This window comes from Lemur catta, chromosome 2 (assembly GCF_020740605.2).
Source record: "Lemur catta isolate mLemCat1 chromosome 2, mLemCat1.pri, whole genome shotgun sequence".
NCBI lineage: Eukaryota > Metazoa > Chordata > Mammalia > Primates > Lemuridae > Lemur > Lemur catta.
The window spans coordinates 22,517,873-22,533,918 of record NC_059129.1 but is presented as its reverse complement, the minus strand read 5'-3'; the positions used below and the strand labels follow the sequence as shown (position 1 = coordinate 22,533,918).

General features: G+C 57.2%; 1 protein-coding gene across 1 annotated transcript in view; it reads left to right on the top strand.

Annotated features, from left to right (window-relative positions):
- The window catches only part of TNRC18 (trinucleotide repeat containing 18), an 85,373-nt gene that overhangs the window by 67,217 nt on the left and 2,110 nt on the right, over window positions 1-16,046 (top strand). The window contains 9 exon segments of the mRNA XM_045541252.1: window positions 3,854-4,006; window positions 4,727-4,868; window positions 6,399-6,516; window positions 6,910-6,985; window positions 7,084-7,192; window positions 9,877-9,993; window positions 10,614-10,778; window positions 11,253-12,598; window positions 15,694-15,930. Coding sequence (XP_045397208.1) covers window positions 3,854-4,006; window positions 4,727-4,868; window positions 6,399-6,516; window positions 6,910-6,985; window positions 7,084-7,192; window positions 9,877-9,993; window positions 10,614-10,778; window positions 11,253-12,598; window positions 15,694-15,930 — 2,463 coding nt within the window.

Here is a 16,046-nt window from a genome sequence, read left to right as displayed (position 1 = left end):
CAGTTGCCAGAATAAATAATCATCATCATCATCATCATTCTCCCAGGTGACCCACAGTAGGCCCAGACAAGTTCCAACTGCTTTACCATGTACTCACAGGACCATGTGAAGTAGATGTCTCTCATTAACTGCACATTACAAGTCGCCCATGAGAGGAAAAGTACCAGCCCAAGGTCACAGTGACTAATGATCCCCTGAGCTGGGGTTTGAACCCCAGGGGTCTAGTACCACTTAAGACCACTGGGGCCCTTACACTGCCTCTTTGGGCCTTTCCCAAGGTGGTGCCTTTGTTTTGTTTTGTTTTGTTTTAATCTTTTTTTACATGCAGGGGTCTTGCTATGTTGCTTAGGCTGGTCCCAAACTCGTGGGCTCAAGTGAGCCTCTTGCCTCAGTTTCCCTAGTAGCTGGGACCACAGGTATGAGCCAACACACCCAGCTCCCAAGCTAGCGCCTTCTGTTGGAGGCCCTGCCTGCCCACTTCCTGGATCTGAATAGCTGGACGCTTGGCCATTAGGGCAGAGGACCAGAGGCTCACCCCATGCGGACGTTCGATGTTGTTGCAAGACACTGGAACGGAACAGGCTGATTGTCAACAAAGGGAGAATCAGACACCCAGGGAAATTGCCCTACAGCCCGTCTCCCCAAGAACAACCACTGTTACTGTTTGTTAGAGATGTACTTTTGTAATAGGAGCCCCCCCTTATCTGCTATGGGGGTGGATATGGTCGAAGACTCCCAGTGGATGCCTGAAACCGCAGAGAATACCAAACCCTATACTATAAGCACAAGTCACGTACCGTGGCCCTATCTTTTGCGGTTTGAGGTGTGACAGCAAAACTAGCACAAATTTCTTTTTACTTCTTCACGATTTCACACGTAGAAGATTCGTAGATGTTAGCAACCTCAGCATACGATTTTTTTTCTTTTCATGTTAAGTCAAGATCTTTCACCTTTTCACTGGAAAGAAGCACTTTATGGCTTCTCGCTGGTGTAGCCAAATCTCCGGTATCACCGCTCTTGCGCTTTGAGGCCATTATTGGGTAAAATAAGGGTTGCTTGAACACAAGCACTGCAATACCGCGACACGTCGGTCTGATCACCAGCACGGCCGCCGAGTGACTGACAGGCGGGTAGTGGATGCACTGGACAAAGGGATGAGTCATGTCCTGAGAGGGACGGCTTGAGATTTCATCACGCTGCTCAGAACGGCGTGCAATTTAAAACTTATGAATTGTTTATTTCCGGAATTTTCCATTTAATATGTTCAGACTGAGGTTGACTGTGGGAAACTGAAACCACAGAAAGTGAACCCTCGGATAAGGAGGGGGCTACTGTATCCTGCTTTGTGCAGTCTGTATTTTATCACGTGCATGTCCACATGTGATGAGCTTTTATCTTTTATTTTTTTATCAATATTTGTACATGGCTGAATGACATCCTACCATGTGGGGATATCCTGTGGTTGGTGCCATCTCCTGCCACTGACCCTGCTGGCTTGGTGGTTTGGGTGATGATGATATTTTGCCATCATAATTACCAAAGCAGTGGACACCTCTGTCTTGTGTACAGAGCTTCTGTCACATTGGAAGTTCTTTTCTTTCTTTCTTTTTCTTTTTGAGACAGAATCTCACTCTGTCACTCTGAGTAGAGTGCTGTGGCATCAGCCTAGCCCACAGCAACCTCAGCTCCTGGGCTCAAGTGATCCTCCTGCCTCAGCCTCCCAAGTAGCTGGGACTACAAGTGCACACCACGACGCCCAGCCAATGTTTCTATTTTTAGTAGAGACGGGGTCTCACTCTTGTTCAGGCTGGTCTTGAACTCCTGACCTCAAGTGATCCTCCCGCCTTGGCCTCCCAGAATGCTAGGATTACAGGCGTGAGCTACCGCACCCGGCCGTGGAAGTTATTTTCTTATTTAAAAAAAAAAAGTAGAAGTAGGAGCAGGGGGCCTCCCAGAAATGGGTTTTTCTGGTCAAAGGGAAAGAAAGAGTTATGGGTTTTATCTGATTTAACAGTAATTTGAAAGATAATGAAAAGAAAGAACAGAAAGATCCACTCAGACTTTTTTTGGGGGCTGCCATTTCCTTTCCTGTCCCCAGCTGCAAAGATGTGCGCCACACAATGAGCTATTTAATAACAGACGGCAGAGGTCACGGAAACGTAACCACTAACGCTCCTTCAGCCCTTAGTGCCTCTGATTTCAGAAATATGAACAGGGTTAAAATGTGCATCAGAAACAAGAAAATACAATGTGTATATATATATTTTCCCCCCAAATTGGGATTAAACTGTATCCCTTTTATCTGTAGAACACGTCCTTTTTTTGCCTCTTTTAATGCTGTTTGCTTTGAATCTCCTGTCTGATACAGACGTGGTAACTTCTGTTGTTGTCTTGGTAACATTTGCCCATTATTATTATTTTTTTTCTGTTTCTTAGTTTTCCACCTCCCCTGGCCTTGGTCATTTGTGTCAGACATGTCCCTTTTACAAAGCGTCATTGTGTGATCTGCTCCCAAACCCCATAACCTCTGGATTCGGCCAGCTGCAGTTTCGAGCCCTGCTTTCCACACAAAGTGTCATCATTTTCGTTTGCCCATGCCATTGGCTATGGCTCAGAACACGACACTAGCCATGGTGACAAAAGCATGTAACTGTGTGTGTCGACGCCCCAGAGTTTCTGTGACAGGTTGCTGGACACCGAAGTTGTTTCTGCTTCTTTGCTCTGATAAACGAATCTGTCCACCGTGCCTGTTTTTAAAAGATTTGGGCCAGTTCCTTCCCCACCCCCTGCACCCCCTGACCAGCAAGGGGAAGGGCACGCATGTCTCCGTGCCGGGGACACCTTTGAGCTGGGCTGGATAGAGCTCTCCCCTCGCTGCTGGGGCCAGGGGCAGTAGGGAACATTCTGGAAGTGACTCAGGCAGTAGCCAAACAGCTTCCAATGCCCCTTCCAGGAGTATATCCTATCAAACTAATTGGTAAGGTTGTTTTTGTTGCTGTTGTTTTGGTTTTTTGTGGCATCACTTGAAAGAAGGGAGAAGCGGAGGCGGCCTGCAGGCCCTTCTTGGTGGTGGGTTGAGGAATTACGGTTCCTCCATGCTGTGGCGCAGTGAGCAGCTGTTATAAAACAAAAACGAAGCTACTTTTATGTAGATCAGTCACATGGCGGGGGAAATGTTACAAAGCAGGACTTTTGGTAAATGTTCACCTGTGTTTAAAAAAAAGTACCCAGCCTGAGCAAGAGCAAGACCCTGTCTCTACTAAAAATAGAAAGAAATTAGCTGAACAACTAAAAATATATAGAAAAAATTAGCTGGGCATGGTGGCGCATGCCTGTAGTCCCAGCTACTCAGGAGGCTGAGGCAGGAGGATTGCTTGAGCCCAGGAGTTTGAGGCTACGTGAAACTCTGTCTCAAAAAAATAAAAATAAATAAAAATTTTAAAAAATTTTAAAAAGTACCATATGTGCCTACATGTGTCTGCATAGCCTTCATGTTGACACGGTTGTATGTGCTTGCAGGAAGTTCTGGAAGGTGCACCACGCTGATGCTCTGCTTTGGGCTTGGTAGGCGGGTGGTTGGAGAGGAACTCGCACTCATGCTGTTGCAGTGTTGTCTTTCTTGAGGGGGCCACAAGTAATACATAGTAGTAATAAAGTAATAAAGATTCAAAAGAAAAACACCTTCCAGGAGGGAGAGGTGTTCCATTTCTCCAGGGAGGGTCACACAGAACTTGGGGGGTGAGTGAGTTGGGGAGCAGGCTGGCTGGAGGGGTCCTGGCTCCCCCTACCCCTGCCGGGGAGGCCGGACCCTTGCTGGCCCCCTGAGGGCTCCCTCTGCTGCTTCCTCCTCTAGAAGAAGAAAGGGAAGGAGGCTAGTCCAGCAGCGGCGATGCCCGCGCCCCGCACTCCCGCCCTGCCCTCCGAGGCCAGGGCCTCTCACGCCAGCTCCCTGGCCGCTGCCAAGAGGAACAAGGCCAAGGCCAAAGGGAAAGAGGTGAAGAAGGAGGTGAGGCTCGCGCCCAGGCAGGGATGCCACCACCCTGAGTCCATCATGCCCTCTCTGTGCTCCTGAGGCCGGAGGGAGGTCTCTGCCTGCCACACTGTGTTTACCCTCACACTGTGTTCAGGCTCAGTGACATGGCTGCAGTCCCCATGCCCTGAGGACAATGAGATACCCAGGACTTGGCCCCTGTCCTCAAGAGACACCCACCTTAGCAGAGGTGGGGGACACCTGACGGGTGACCGTGAGACCTGTTGGGCCAGAAGACAGGAGCCCCCAGCTTAGCTCCAGCTCCCCATGGGGTCCCCCCCACCGGGCGTGGGCGAATTTCTTTGCTCAGTTGGCAGGCGGTGGCATGCCTGGGCATGCATGTTCCCCACGCCTCCTACCCCCTGCACAAGCTGTTTTTCCTCCAACCCATGGTGCCTGGCTGGAGGTGCTGCCTCAGTTTCTCTAAGGAGGGAATCTAGGCATCTGTCGTGGTGACAAACATAAGTCCAGTACTGAGCACTGAGTGCTGGGTACTGCGCTGAGTACATGCAGGCTGGTTCCAGGCCCATTTCATCTTCCCTCTAGCCTCGGGTGCACCCAGCTGGGGCCCCTCCTGTGCACATGGCAGATACCCTGGGGCCTGACTGTGGCTCTGGGTTTCCAGGGAGGGTCCCCAGCCAGGCAGGACCCCTGTGCCATGTCCTAAGCTACTTTTCTGCCATGCTCTGTCCCCAGAACCGGGGGAAGGGGGGCGCCGTGAGCAAGTTGATGGAGAGCATGGCGGCTGAGGAGGACTTCGAGCCCAACCAGGACTCCAGCTTCTCTGAGGATGAACACCTGCCACGTGGCGGGGTTGTGGAGCGGCCGCTGACTCCAGGTGAGTTGCCGTGCTGTGTGGGGAGGGGCTGCTGGAGGCCCCCAGGGAAGGTAGCTCTAAGCCTGGCCTGAGAAGAGCGGGGCTGAGCTAGCAAAGGGGCATGGGCCAGGAACAGCATGTGCAAAGGCCCTGAGGTCTGCGGAAAGGAGGCCAGTTTGGCTCCGGCTTAAAGAGCTGGGGCGGGGGTGGCAAGAGAGCTGCCTCGGGGTCAGGGAGGAGGCAGAGGCAGAGTCTTGTGGGCCTAGTTAAGGAGCTGGGTGTTCACTCCAAGGAAAATAAAAACCTCTCTGTTGTAAGTGGGAGAGTGATGCAGTTGGGTTGGTTTTAAGATGAGCTGTCTGACTACTGTGTAGAGAGTGAACTGAAGGCCCCAGGGGTGGCTGGGAGTCCAGTTAGGAGGCTGTCGCCATCCAGGCGAGAGCTGGTGGTGGCCCCCGGCTTCGTGGGGGCAGCAGGGGGGACACAAGCGCATCAGGAAGGAGGGTGGGTGGGTGGGATGTGGGGGGCTCTGCAGGCAAGTGGGGGAGGGGAAGGGCAAAGATTGAAGGGGGCTGGGGAGCTGTCCACAAGACCAGGGTCATGGGGTCACGCACTGGGTTTTGCTGGTTGGAGTTTGGGGTGTCTGGAGGACATCAGGGAGGCCACGTCCAGGAGGCACTCGGACCCAGGGGTGTGATGCTCATGGGGAGGCAGAGTGCGAGGAGGGGCGTGGCCCGAGGTGTGTTGGTCAGCTGGTCACATGTGTGCCGCAGGTCCCAGGGCTAGGTGGCTGTGCTGACCCCAGCTGGGCTCGGCTGACCCAGGTCCGCCATCCTCTCTCCATGTGCCATCCACATGCTGCACCCGTGGTCTCTGGTGATGCTGCCAGAGGCTTTCTAGGGGAGATGGACCCAGGGGCCTCTGAAGGCCGCTGCCCAGATCAGCCTTTGGCCCCTTTTGACCTGGAGAGTCACACAGCCAAGCCCAGCGCCAGGGCATGGGAGGCCGACTCTGCCACGAGGCCCTGCATGGGTGCAGTGGGCACATAGTGGGCCTGGCATTCCATCTGCCCACCGAGCTGTCCCAGCTGTCCAGGTCTTTTAATAGTGGTTCAGATGGCGAGGGGCCAGGTCAAAGGCCCCATCGAGAAGGAGCAGATGGAGAACAAGGGGGGCTTCAAAGGAAGGAGGGGCTGCAGGGTGTGGGTGGGTGCCGACAGCCCGTCCTGGGGGCCTGGTTTCCACCAGAAAGAGAAAAAGCCTGTGGAACGCCCCTGAGGCTTGGCCGGGCCGTGGTAGCGGTGCTGGGTGTCACGGTCGGGGGTGCTGGCCTGGGCGGGGTGGATGGGGTGCGCCAATGCCCTAGAACGTCCTGTGCTTGCACAGAGGGTGCTGGCCATGGGGATGGGGACGGATGGGCGTCAGCAGAGGGGCCGTGCACACTCCCATGGGTGTGCTAGGGCAGGCACAGGGGTGCACACGTCCGAGTGCCGCCAGCCCACACAGGGCCCGCGCGCCCGCCCGTCCCTGCCTCACACCCGCTCTCCTGCAGCCCCTCGCTCCTGCATCATCGACAAGGATGAGCTGAAGGATGGCCTGCGAGTGCTCATCCCCATGGACGACAAGCTGCTGTACGCGGGGCACGTGCACACGGTGCACTCGCCAGACATGTGAGTCGGCCGCTGGCCTGTGCAGAGCCGCCTCTGTGCTTCCCCCACCCCCCAGGCCGTGGCTTCCCCTGCTGTAGCCGGCTCAGAACGGATGGGTGGCCAGTGCACCCCGAGGCCCTGCCCGGGGTGGACCGAGAGAGAGCGTGTTGGCCTCTCCTGGGGTCTGGCCTGGACCAGCCGACATGCTCTGCAACCCCTAGTTGCACAGACGAGGAAACCGAGCCCAGAAGGGGAGGGAATGTGGCCACGTTCACATAGCAAACTCAGCGAACCTCCGAGTCCTGGTGCCGCATCCCAGAGGCCCGGGAGGCAGAGCCGGCAGTGGTGGGGCCGGGTCCCTCTGGGGAGGTCTCCAGCCTCTGCCCCGCACAGCACGTTTGCCTGGCCTCGTAGATACCGTGTGGTGGTGGAGGGCGAGCGTGGCAACCGGCCCCACATCTACTGTCTGGAGCAGTTGCTGCAGGAAGCGGTGAGACGGGGGGTGGGGCCCCCGGAGGCTGGGGGGCAGGGGTGTCAAGGGCTGTGGCCACGGCTGTGTGCCCGGCACTAAATCCCACTCTGTCCCAGATCATCGATGTGAGGCCGGCCTCTACTCGCTTCCTGCCACAAGGGACCAGGATCGCAGCCTACTGGAGCCAGCAGTACCGTTGTCTCTACCCGGGCACCGTGGTCCGAGGTGAGACGTGCCCTCCCCCCAGGCCCTGTCCCCAAGCGTGTCAATGTGGAACTCTTAACTGGCTTCAACATAGAGACTTACAGGCTCACATGACAGAACTGTGGGGTCCTTAGGCGTGGCTGGATCCAGGTGCCATCCAGACAGTGCCCTCAGTACCTGTCAGCAGTGCTGTCATCCATGCTGGCTTTACGCTGGCGCCTCGGGGACTGTGCTTTACCATCTTACCAAGTCACATCATTGGAGAATGTCCCGCTCTCCAGGTTTCATCACACAAGCATTAGGGTGACCTGCCTTGGGCCACCTGGTTTTCCTTAAGCTGCCACTGTAAGTCTGATCGGCCAGGCCTGGGTCACATTGTCATCCCTGAAGCTGAGGAGTGAGGGCAGCGTCCTTCTCCATGTAGAGAGAAAGAGATGGGGACCGTGGCTTCTCCAGGAAAGTTGGGATGTTGTTCACAGAGTAAGAGAATGGAAGCTGGGCAGAGAAAATGACAGGAGAGATAGGCATGGATGTCAGACAAAAAGAGCAGATACTCAAACGATCCACCCCTCAGCTACTACAAAACCAACACATCGGAGAGATGGGGGTATGGATGTTGGTTAGGTCAAAAATAAAATAAACAAAAAACACTCACATGCCAAATACAGTCCACCCCTTGGCTACCATACAGACATGCCCAGAAGACGGACACAGATGCCGAGCCGGCAAAACAGCAGACGTCTGATACAGTCTGAGCCACAAGAGCTCGGGCTGTTAGAATTTATTTTTTTCATTTTGTAGTCAATAATTTATCATCGAAACTCTGAAAAGTCTCATTAATATGCTAAAAATCTGTCTTGGATTCAGATTTAGGGGAGCCTTCTGTCCCCCTGTACTGTGAGGGTTAGCTGCTTTCTACGCCTGCCTCACGGTGTCATTCTTGGATTCTTGGGGCCTCCTTCTGCCATCGTTATGAGAACCCCTCTGCGTCCTCCCATGTCACATCCCATGTCCTTCTCTTTCTCGGTTCATGGTTCATTGCCTTGTTTTAGCAGAAGATCTTTCAGTAACTTCCTGAGGAGGGGCCGTGGGAGGTGAATTTCTCTAGTCCTCACATGTCTGTGATCTCTTTATTCTACCTGCATTCCTTACAGACAGATGAGCTGGGTATAAATCCTAGATTGGAAATAATGTCCTCTCACCATTTCAAGGTTATCATTCCATTTTTATCTAGCCTCCAATGTCGTTTGAGAAGTTCAGTGCCATGTGGATTCCCAGATCTTTGTAGGAGATGTGTTTTCTCCTCCGGAAACTTTTAGGATCTTCTCATTATCCCTAGATCTGGAATTCCATGTGGTTGTGTGTGTGTTCATCATGCCGGGTGTCTGGGAAGGGGGCCTTGGATTTTGAAGCAGCGTCCTTCAGTCCTGGAAGCTTTGCTGGTATTGTGTACTGTACGGATGACGTCCCTGGTGCATTTCATCTGTTTTTCCTGGAACTCAAGCCGGTCTGGTGGCCCCGCATGTTTGAATCTTTATTTCTATTATTGTCTCTTTCCTTATTTTGTTCAGCTTTCTGGGAGATTTCCTCCACTTTATCTTCTCACTCCTTCTGTTCTCTTGAATTTTAAAAGTTTCTGCTGTCGTTTAAAAAATTCTTGAAGTCTTTTTATTCTCTGAATATTCCTTTTTTAAAAAAACTTTGTTTCATCAACACATTATCTTTTTTAAAGTTTCTCAGAGGATTTTTTTCCATGGTAGATTTGGAGAGCCCCCGCCTCCTGTTTGTTAGCTCCGGGCTATTCCTTTCATCAGAGACCGCTCCGGCCTTGGTGACCCTTAGTGAAGAGACGTCACAGAGCCAGTTGGAAGCTCTGTGCATGAGCGAGCCCTTGTCACTGCCGGTGGGCAGGAGTCCTTTGTTGGGGGGCCCCCCAATACCTGCATGTGGAGGTCTTTTCCCTTCAGCTGGTCAGATTCCTGTGTCCCTGGGGACAGAGGCTTAGCATCTGGCATTGGGGAGGGGGCTAGGGTGTCACCCTTCAATGTGTGGAGTTGCCCATTAAGCCCTGGTTGTGGTGTGGGGCCCAGCTGCCCTCCCCACCTGTGCCCAGCGTCCTTCAGTCCGGAGCCTCTCTCTAGGGGCAAACCTCCCAGCCCTTGCTGGCCGTGCGACCCTCAGCCTGTTGAGTGTCAGGGTCCCCCGTACCCGGCTCTGTAGAGGTGCCTGGTGCCTCTCAGGCCGAGCCTTGGCAGGGTTCTTTTGGGAGAACTGCTTCTTTCTTGTTGGCATCACCTCTTTCCAGGAGACCAAAGTCAGCTCCTGCGTGTCCATGCTGATGTCCTGACATCTCTCCTACCCCACCCCTTCCCACCTTCCACCTGTCCTGCGTGCTTCAGGGCCAGTGCTCTTCCTTTATCGTTGTTTCTGGGAGCGCCTTGGGCATGAGTGGGCACAGGTGTGTGTGATCTGCTGTCGGTCACCCAAGGTCAGCTGGAAGTGGAAAAGCCAGTACTCCTGCCCGGGCTGCCTGGCTCAGAAGCTCACATTCTGCGCCACTGTATACCCACCACCGACATCCTACTGCTATGCCTTAGAGACTAGGGCTGTTTATGGGCTGGTTTCTGCCGTCCCTCCCACCCTCGGCACCTCACCAGGGAGCTGGAGGTCTGAGGACCTGCCCCAACCGGCCCCTCCTCCGACAGGGTTACTGGACCTGGAGGATGACGGGGACCTGATCACCGTGGAGTTTGACGACGGAGACACAGGGAGGATCCCTCTCTCGCACATCCGCCTCCTGCCTCCCGACTATAAGATCCAGTGTGAGTGACGGGCCCGTGACACCCGGGGATCCTGCTGCCCACCCAGGCCCTCACCCCCCTAGCTCAGCCTTGGGCTCTGCCTGCCTGCCACGTGGACCACAGGGGACAGAAATGGCAGAAACTGTGGGTGGGATGCCCAGAACGGGGCCGGGGAGAGGGCATCTTAGGGCTCCTGGGTCCTGTGTCCTGTGGCCCATGAGGTTGATGGAAGATGGTGACAGACAGTTCCAGGCTCTGAGTGGCCATGACAGTGTGGACTTCTTGCCTCAGTGCCCCTTTGGCCAGGGGCAAAGCTGGGCTTCCAAGTGGTTTATGACTGACCCAGGGCCCACCCTAGTGACAGGCAGAGGCAGGACGTGGACCTAGCACTGCCGAGTTCTTGGCGTTGGTAACGTCAGAGGTTGTGAACGTTTCCTAAGTGGGTCATAAAAACGACAAAAGTCAGCATCTATGTCCAGCCCCTTTGAGTCCACCAAGCGCTTTAGTTCGCTCATTCGGGGGGTGGGTGGGTGAGTGGGGGACCCTGCTGAGCATCTTGTGCGCCAGACGGGGAGCTTACCTGGGACCAGCCACATGCTGTCGTCTGCGGAAAGCCAGGCCTGAGCCGCTTTGCCCCGCAGGTGCCGAGCCGTCCCCGGCCCTCCTGGTGCCCAGCGCCAAGCGCCGCAGCCGGAAAACCAGCAAAGACACTGGGGAAGGCAAAGACGGAGGCACGGCAGGGTCCGAGGAGCCGGGAGCCAAGGCGCGAGGGCGCGGGCGGAAACCCAGCACCAAGGCCAAGGGCGGTAGGTTGGCCCCTGCCCTGCCTGGCCAGGCTCGAGGCAGGGGCGGGGAGTGAGGCTCCTCCAGGCGTCCTTGTCCTCGTACGGGGACGGGGACAGAGACCCACACAGGTAACCACACCCCATTGCTGTAAGAACTCTGCCCCGCGGGGCATTCTGACCAGTTGACACGTTAGGACACGGGCAGACATAGGCAGGGCCAAGATTCAACCTGGGCGCGTTTCCCTCCTGAATCCAGAGAAAAGTGCTTTGTGCTGAAAGCCGAAGCTTCCACGGACCCACGTCGGGCAGCACAATGTAGACGGTTGTTGCAGAGGCCCCCGACGGGGCCAGGGAGGGCACCAGGCCGGGTCCCCAGCGGGACTTGGCAGGGCCAGGACTGGGACCCGCCTTTCCAACTGGGCTGCAGCTGGTCTCCCTCCAGGTCTGCCGCGGCCCTGCCCAGCCTCAAATCTATTTTCTTCTGCTCTTTTCCAGACAGAGCTGCTGTCCTGGAGGAAGGGGGCTCAACGGAGGACGTCCCCAGTACCCCCTTGGCCCTGGAGCCAAGCAGCACCCCAAGTTCCAAGAAGAGCCCCCCAGAGCCTGTGGACAAGCGGGCCAAAGCCCCCAAGGCCCGCGCGGCAGCCCCACAGCCCAGCCCCGTGCCACCCACCTTTGCCGGTGGCCCGGCTCCCGAGCCCTTTGGGGAGCTGCCGGCGCCCCCTGCCGCCCCTCTCATCACCATGCCCGCCACCCGCCCCAAGCCCAAGAAGGCGCGGGCTGCCGAGGAGTCAGGCGCCAAAGGCCCTCGCAGGCCAGGGGAGGAGGCCGAGCTGCTGGTCAAACTGGACCACGAGGGGGTCATGTCGCCCAAAAGCAAGAAGGCCAAAGAGGCCCTGCTGCTCCGGGAGGACCCGGGGGCCGGGGGCTGGCAGGAGCCCAAGGGCCTGCTGAGCCTGGGCGGCTATCCCCCGGCGGCGGCGGGCGGTGGCGAGCCCAAGGCGGCTTGGCCCAAGGCCTCGGATGGGGACCTGGCCCAGGAGCCCGGGGCAGGGCTCGCGTTTGAGGACTCTGGGAACCCCAAGAGCCCGGACAAGGCCCAGGCCGAGCAGGACGGGGCTGAGGAGTCGGAGAGCGGCAGCAACAGCAGCAGCAGCAGCAGTAGCAGCAGCAGCAGCAGTGGGTCAGAGACGGAAGGCGAGGAGGACGGTGACAAGAATGGGGACGGTGGCCGCAGCACCGGGGGCCGCAACTGCAGCGCCTCCAGCTCCAGGGCATCCTCCCCTGCGTCTTCCTCCTCCTCTTCCTCTTCCTCCTCCTCCTCCTCTTCCTCCTCTTCTTCTTCCTCTTCTTCCTCCTCCTCTTCCTCTTCCTCTTCCTCCTCTTCCTCCTCCTCCTCCTCTTCTTCCTCTTCCTCTTCTTCCTCTTCCTCCTCTTCCTCCTCCTCCTCTTCCTCGTCCTCCTCCACCACAGACGAGGACTCTTCCTGCAGCTCGGACGACGAGGCAGCTCCCGCGGCTGCGGCCGGGCCCTCCACCCCGCCGGCGCTGCCCGCGAAGGCTGCCAAGCAGGCGGGCAAGGCGCGCTCCTCGGCTCACTCCCCCGGCAAGAAGGCGGCCGCACCCCAGCCCCAGGCGCCCCCGCCGCAGCCCCCGCAGCCACTGCAGCCCAAAGCTCAGGCTGGGGCCAAGAGCCGGCCCAAGAAGAGGGAGGGCGTCCACCTCCCCACTACCAAGGAGCTGGCCAAGCGGCAGCGCCTTCCGTCCGTGGAGAACCGGCCCAAGATCGCTGCCTTCCTGCCAGCCCGGCAGCTCTGGAAGTGGTTCGGCAAACCCACCCAGGTAGCTGGGGCGTCCGAGTTCTGGAGGCCTCGTCTTCCCTGGTGGGCTCCATGTTGGGCCCCCTGCCCCTCGTAACTGCCCAGCAACCCCCGGGTACAGGGCTGGCCTCCCACTTTACAGATGGGGACAACTGAGTTTCAGGGTGTCCGAGGCCACAGGGTCTGCCTGTGTCCTTCACAGAGCGGCCCTGCCCTGTAGGCTCAGGACCCAGAGCCACCCTCACATGGAACTCAAATGATGACCGTGTGCAAGGCCCAACAGACCCGTCCCACAGGGGTCAGGGACCACACGAAAGAGTCTTTCCAGACTTCTTGGCCAGACAGCCCATTTCTCCTTGCAGTCCCTTGGTCTCTAGTCACCGTTTAGCCTCACGTGGCAGCATGTTCCAGGCTCTTGGCCCACAGCGTGGCAGTCCCAGTCCCAGCAGAAGGCCAGGGTCAGGTCATGTGCCCGCCTAAGCCCTTGAGAACAGAAAGTTCAGTTTGGCCGGCCTGGGTCCCACGCCCACCCTGCAGTCAGGGGTAGGTCGCCCAGAAGGAGCCCTCCCAGCCCACGCTGTGGCTGCCTACCACCCACATGCACACACGAACACGCTCTCACATGCATGTACACATGTACTCAAGCACACGTGCTCTCACACACAACACGTACATGAATATACATGCATGTACACACTGAACACGAACAAGTATGCACACATACATGTACATACAGGTGTACACACGAGCACACACATACACATGCTCTTAGTGAAGGAAATTGGCAGTAGCTATTCTGGAAGCTTCCATGTGGAGAATGGGAACAACCCCGTGGTCCGTTCCACACCGCTGGGCAGGAAGAGCCGAGCTCTGGCTCGGCGAGTGTCAGGGGGAGTCCGAGTCTGCAGGGGGGGCAGCCTGAGTGTTGCCCACAGCGCTGACCTAGAGCAGGGGAGGTGGCTGTGAGCAGACGGCCCTGCTGGCTCTGCCCCTAAGGCCCCCGTTCTCACCAGAGTTGGGGTTGACAGTGACAGGCTTGGGGAGTCTCTGGCAACATACCTCTTAGAAACTTGGGAAGCTTCCGGCATATCTGGCCTGTGCCAGCTCCTTGGGGTGAGTCCACGAGGCTGGAGAAGGCGAGGAAGACTCTGAGTGGGTTCTGGGATTTCTGTCCTTGCCCGCAGCCTGTCGGGGCCTGCCCTTGGCCACCCGTGGGCAGCCGGAAAAGCCCACAGTGGGAGAACAGCTGCACCCGCCCCAGGCTGGGCCTCACTGGGGCTCCCTAGAGAGGGGTGTTCCCTCTCCTGTCAGGCGGGGGGTGCAGAGCAGGAAGGCAGAGCCGGCTGCCCTGCCCTTAGGACACTCACTTGAATTTGAGGACCCCGAGGGGCACAGGATTATCTGACTTTAAATCATCCTGGTTTGCTGGCTGCAGGCTGAAAGGCGTCTCTGGGGGCGGTGGGGCTGTCACCACTGAGAGGCCAGCCTGAGCTTGGAAGTCTTAGCTGCCCGTCCCACCTCGGACACACTTCTGTGCCTTGAGCCAAAGAGAACTTGAGTTCACAGAACACGTATAAGAAATTACGTGGCCCGACTCGGTGGCTCGAGCCTGTCATGCCAGCACTTTGGAGGCCAAGGTTCAAACTCTTGAACTTAGAGTTTGAAACCAACCTGAGCAAGAGCAAGATCCCGTCTCTACTAAAAATAGAAAAATTAGCTGGGTGTTGTGGTACATGCCTGTAGTCCCAGCTACTTGGGAGGCTGAGGCAGGAGGATCGCTTGAGCCCAGGAGTTGGAGGTTGCCATGAGCTGTGATGACGCCACTGCACTCTAGCATCTGGTCTCAAAAAAAAAAAGAAAGAAAGAAAGAAAGAAAAACAAATTGGCAGTGTGGCTGTTGAGAAGTCCGTTACTACCAGGGACCCAGCGGATTAAAAGTAGGCAGGGGACAGGTGGATAAGGCAGGAAACCAGCATGCGGGCTCGTTCCCCACTTAGGCAAAACATTTGACTTCCAGTCTGGCAGCCAATGTGAGAAGGGAATATGTCTTAAAATTTTGTTTGAGGTGAGAATGTGCTGGTTCCGTGGGAGGGCAGAGCTTTGCCTGGCCTGATTCTTGGAGGAGTTTCTCCCCTAGGATGGTGACAACAGAGCCAGGCATGTCTGGGGCACCTCCGGAAGTGTTTGTTGAGTGAATAAATGAAACCCTCAACACACCAGGAGGCCTGGCTGGGGCTGGGTCCTGTAGGCCAGAGCACTCGGAGGCAGTGCCTGGGGTTTAAGTCCTCCGAGGGACAGCCCTTCGTCCTCACCTGCAGGGGGACGGGGCGGGTGTGACACCCCCGTCACCACTGGTTAGGCTCTGTGGGGGGCTGACTCACACTGGGCCCCCAGCAGGGCTCTGGGACATCTGCCCTTCTGTATCCCACTTCCCCACGGCCCTTCCCGCTTTTCCTGGGAACACTTCCAGATAGGTCGCTCTCATCCAAGGCCTCGTCTTAGCATCTGTTTCTGGGACGAGGACCCTCTTTTAACCTCAGAAGCCCCGTGAGCAGAGCAATCTCACTCAGGCGCTGTGCAGGGAGTGACAAGGGTGCGTTGAACGAGCCTTCGTTTTGGGACGGTCCCAGGACCCGCCATGTATGAGGCTGCGGGGCGTGGCGTGTGTGCCACCCTGTGCTCTGGTCCTGAGCCATGGTGGCCACGGCCTCACACATGCGCACCCCCCCCCGGGCCTCATTGTCCCTACTGGTAAAGTGAGGTTGCAGGTGGCCGACTCTGCCTTGCAGGGTGGTGGCGGGACCCAACGAGGAGCGGGGACAGTGCCGAGGGGCAGAGGCCCCCGTGCACGATAGGGAGGGGCGGCAGGAACACCTGTGCTTCCAGTGGGGCCCAGGCTGTTCTAGAACAGGGATTTAGGCTGCAGAACCCTTGGGTTAGGTGACGTCCCTCTGGGATTCCCGGCACGTCAAAGCCATGGACAGGGGCTCCCTCCCCTCCACCGCCTCCTGCAGAAGCCCCGAGTTGACAGCAGGTGACTTAGAGGCGGAGGGACGGGGACCCAGGCAGCAGGAATGGGCCCAGCCTGCGCCCTCACGCCGAGTCTTGCCCCCGCAGCGGCGCGGCATGAAGGGCAAGGCCCGCAAGCTCTTCTACAAGGCCATCGTGCGCGGCAAGGAGCTCATCCGCATTGGGGACTGCGCCGTGTTCCTGTCGGCCGGCCGCCCCAACCTGCCCTACATCGGCCGCATCCAGAGCATGTGGGAGTCGTGGGGCAACAACATGGTGGTCCGCGTCAAGTGGTTCTACCACCCCGAGGAGACCAGCCCCGGCAAGCAGTTCCACGAGGGCCAGGTGAGCGGGCTGGGTCTCCGCCCGCCCTGGGTCTGTGGTCTCGCCTAGCCTGCCCGGTGGCGGCGGCCCTGCCCTGGGGTCTGGGGTCCACCCACAGCCCCTCTTCTGTCCCCACA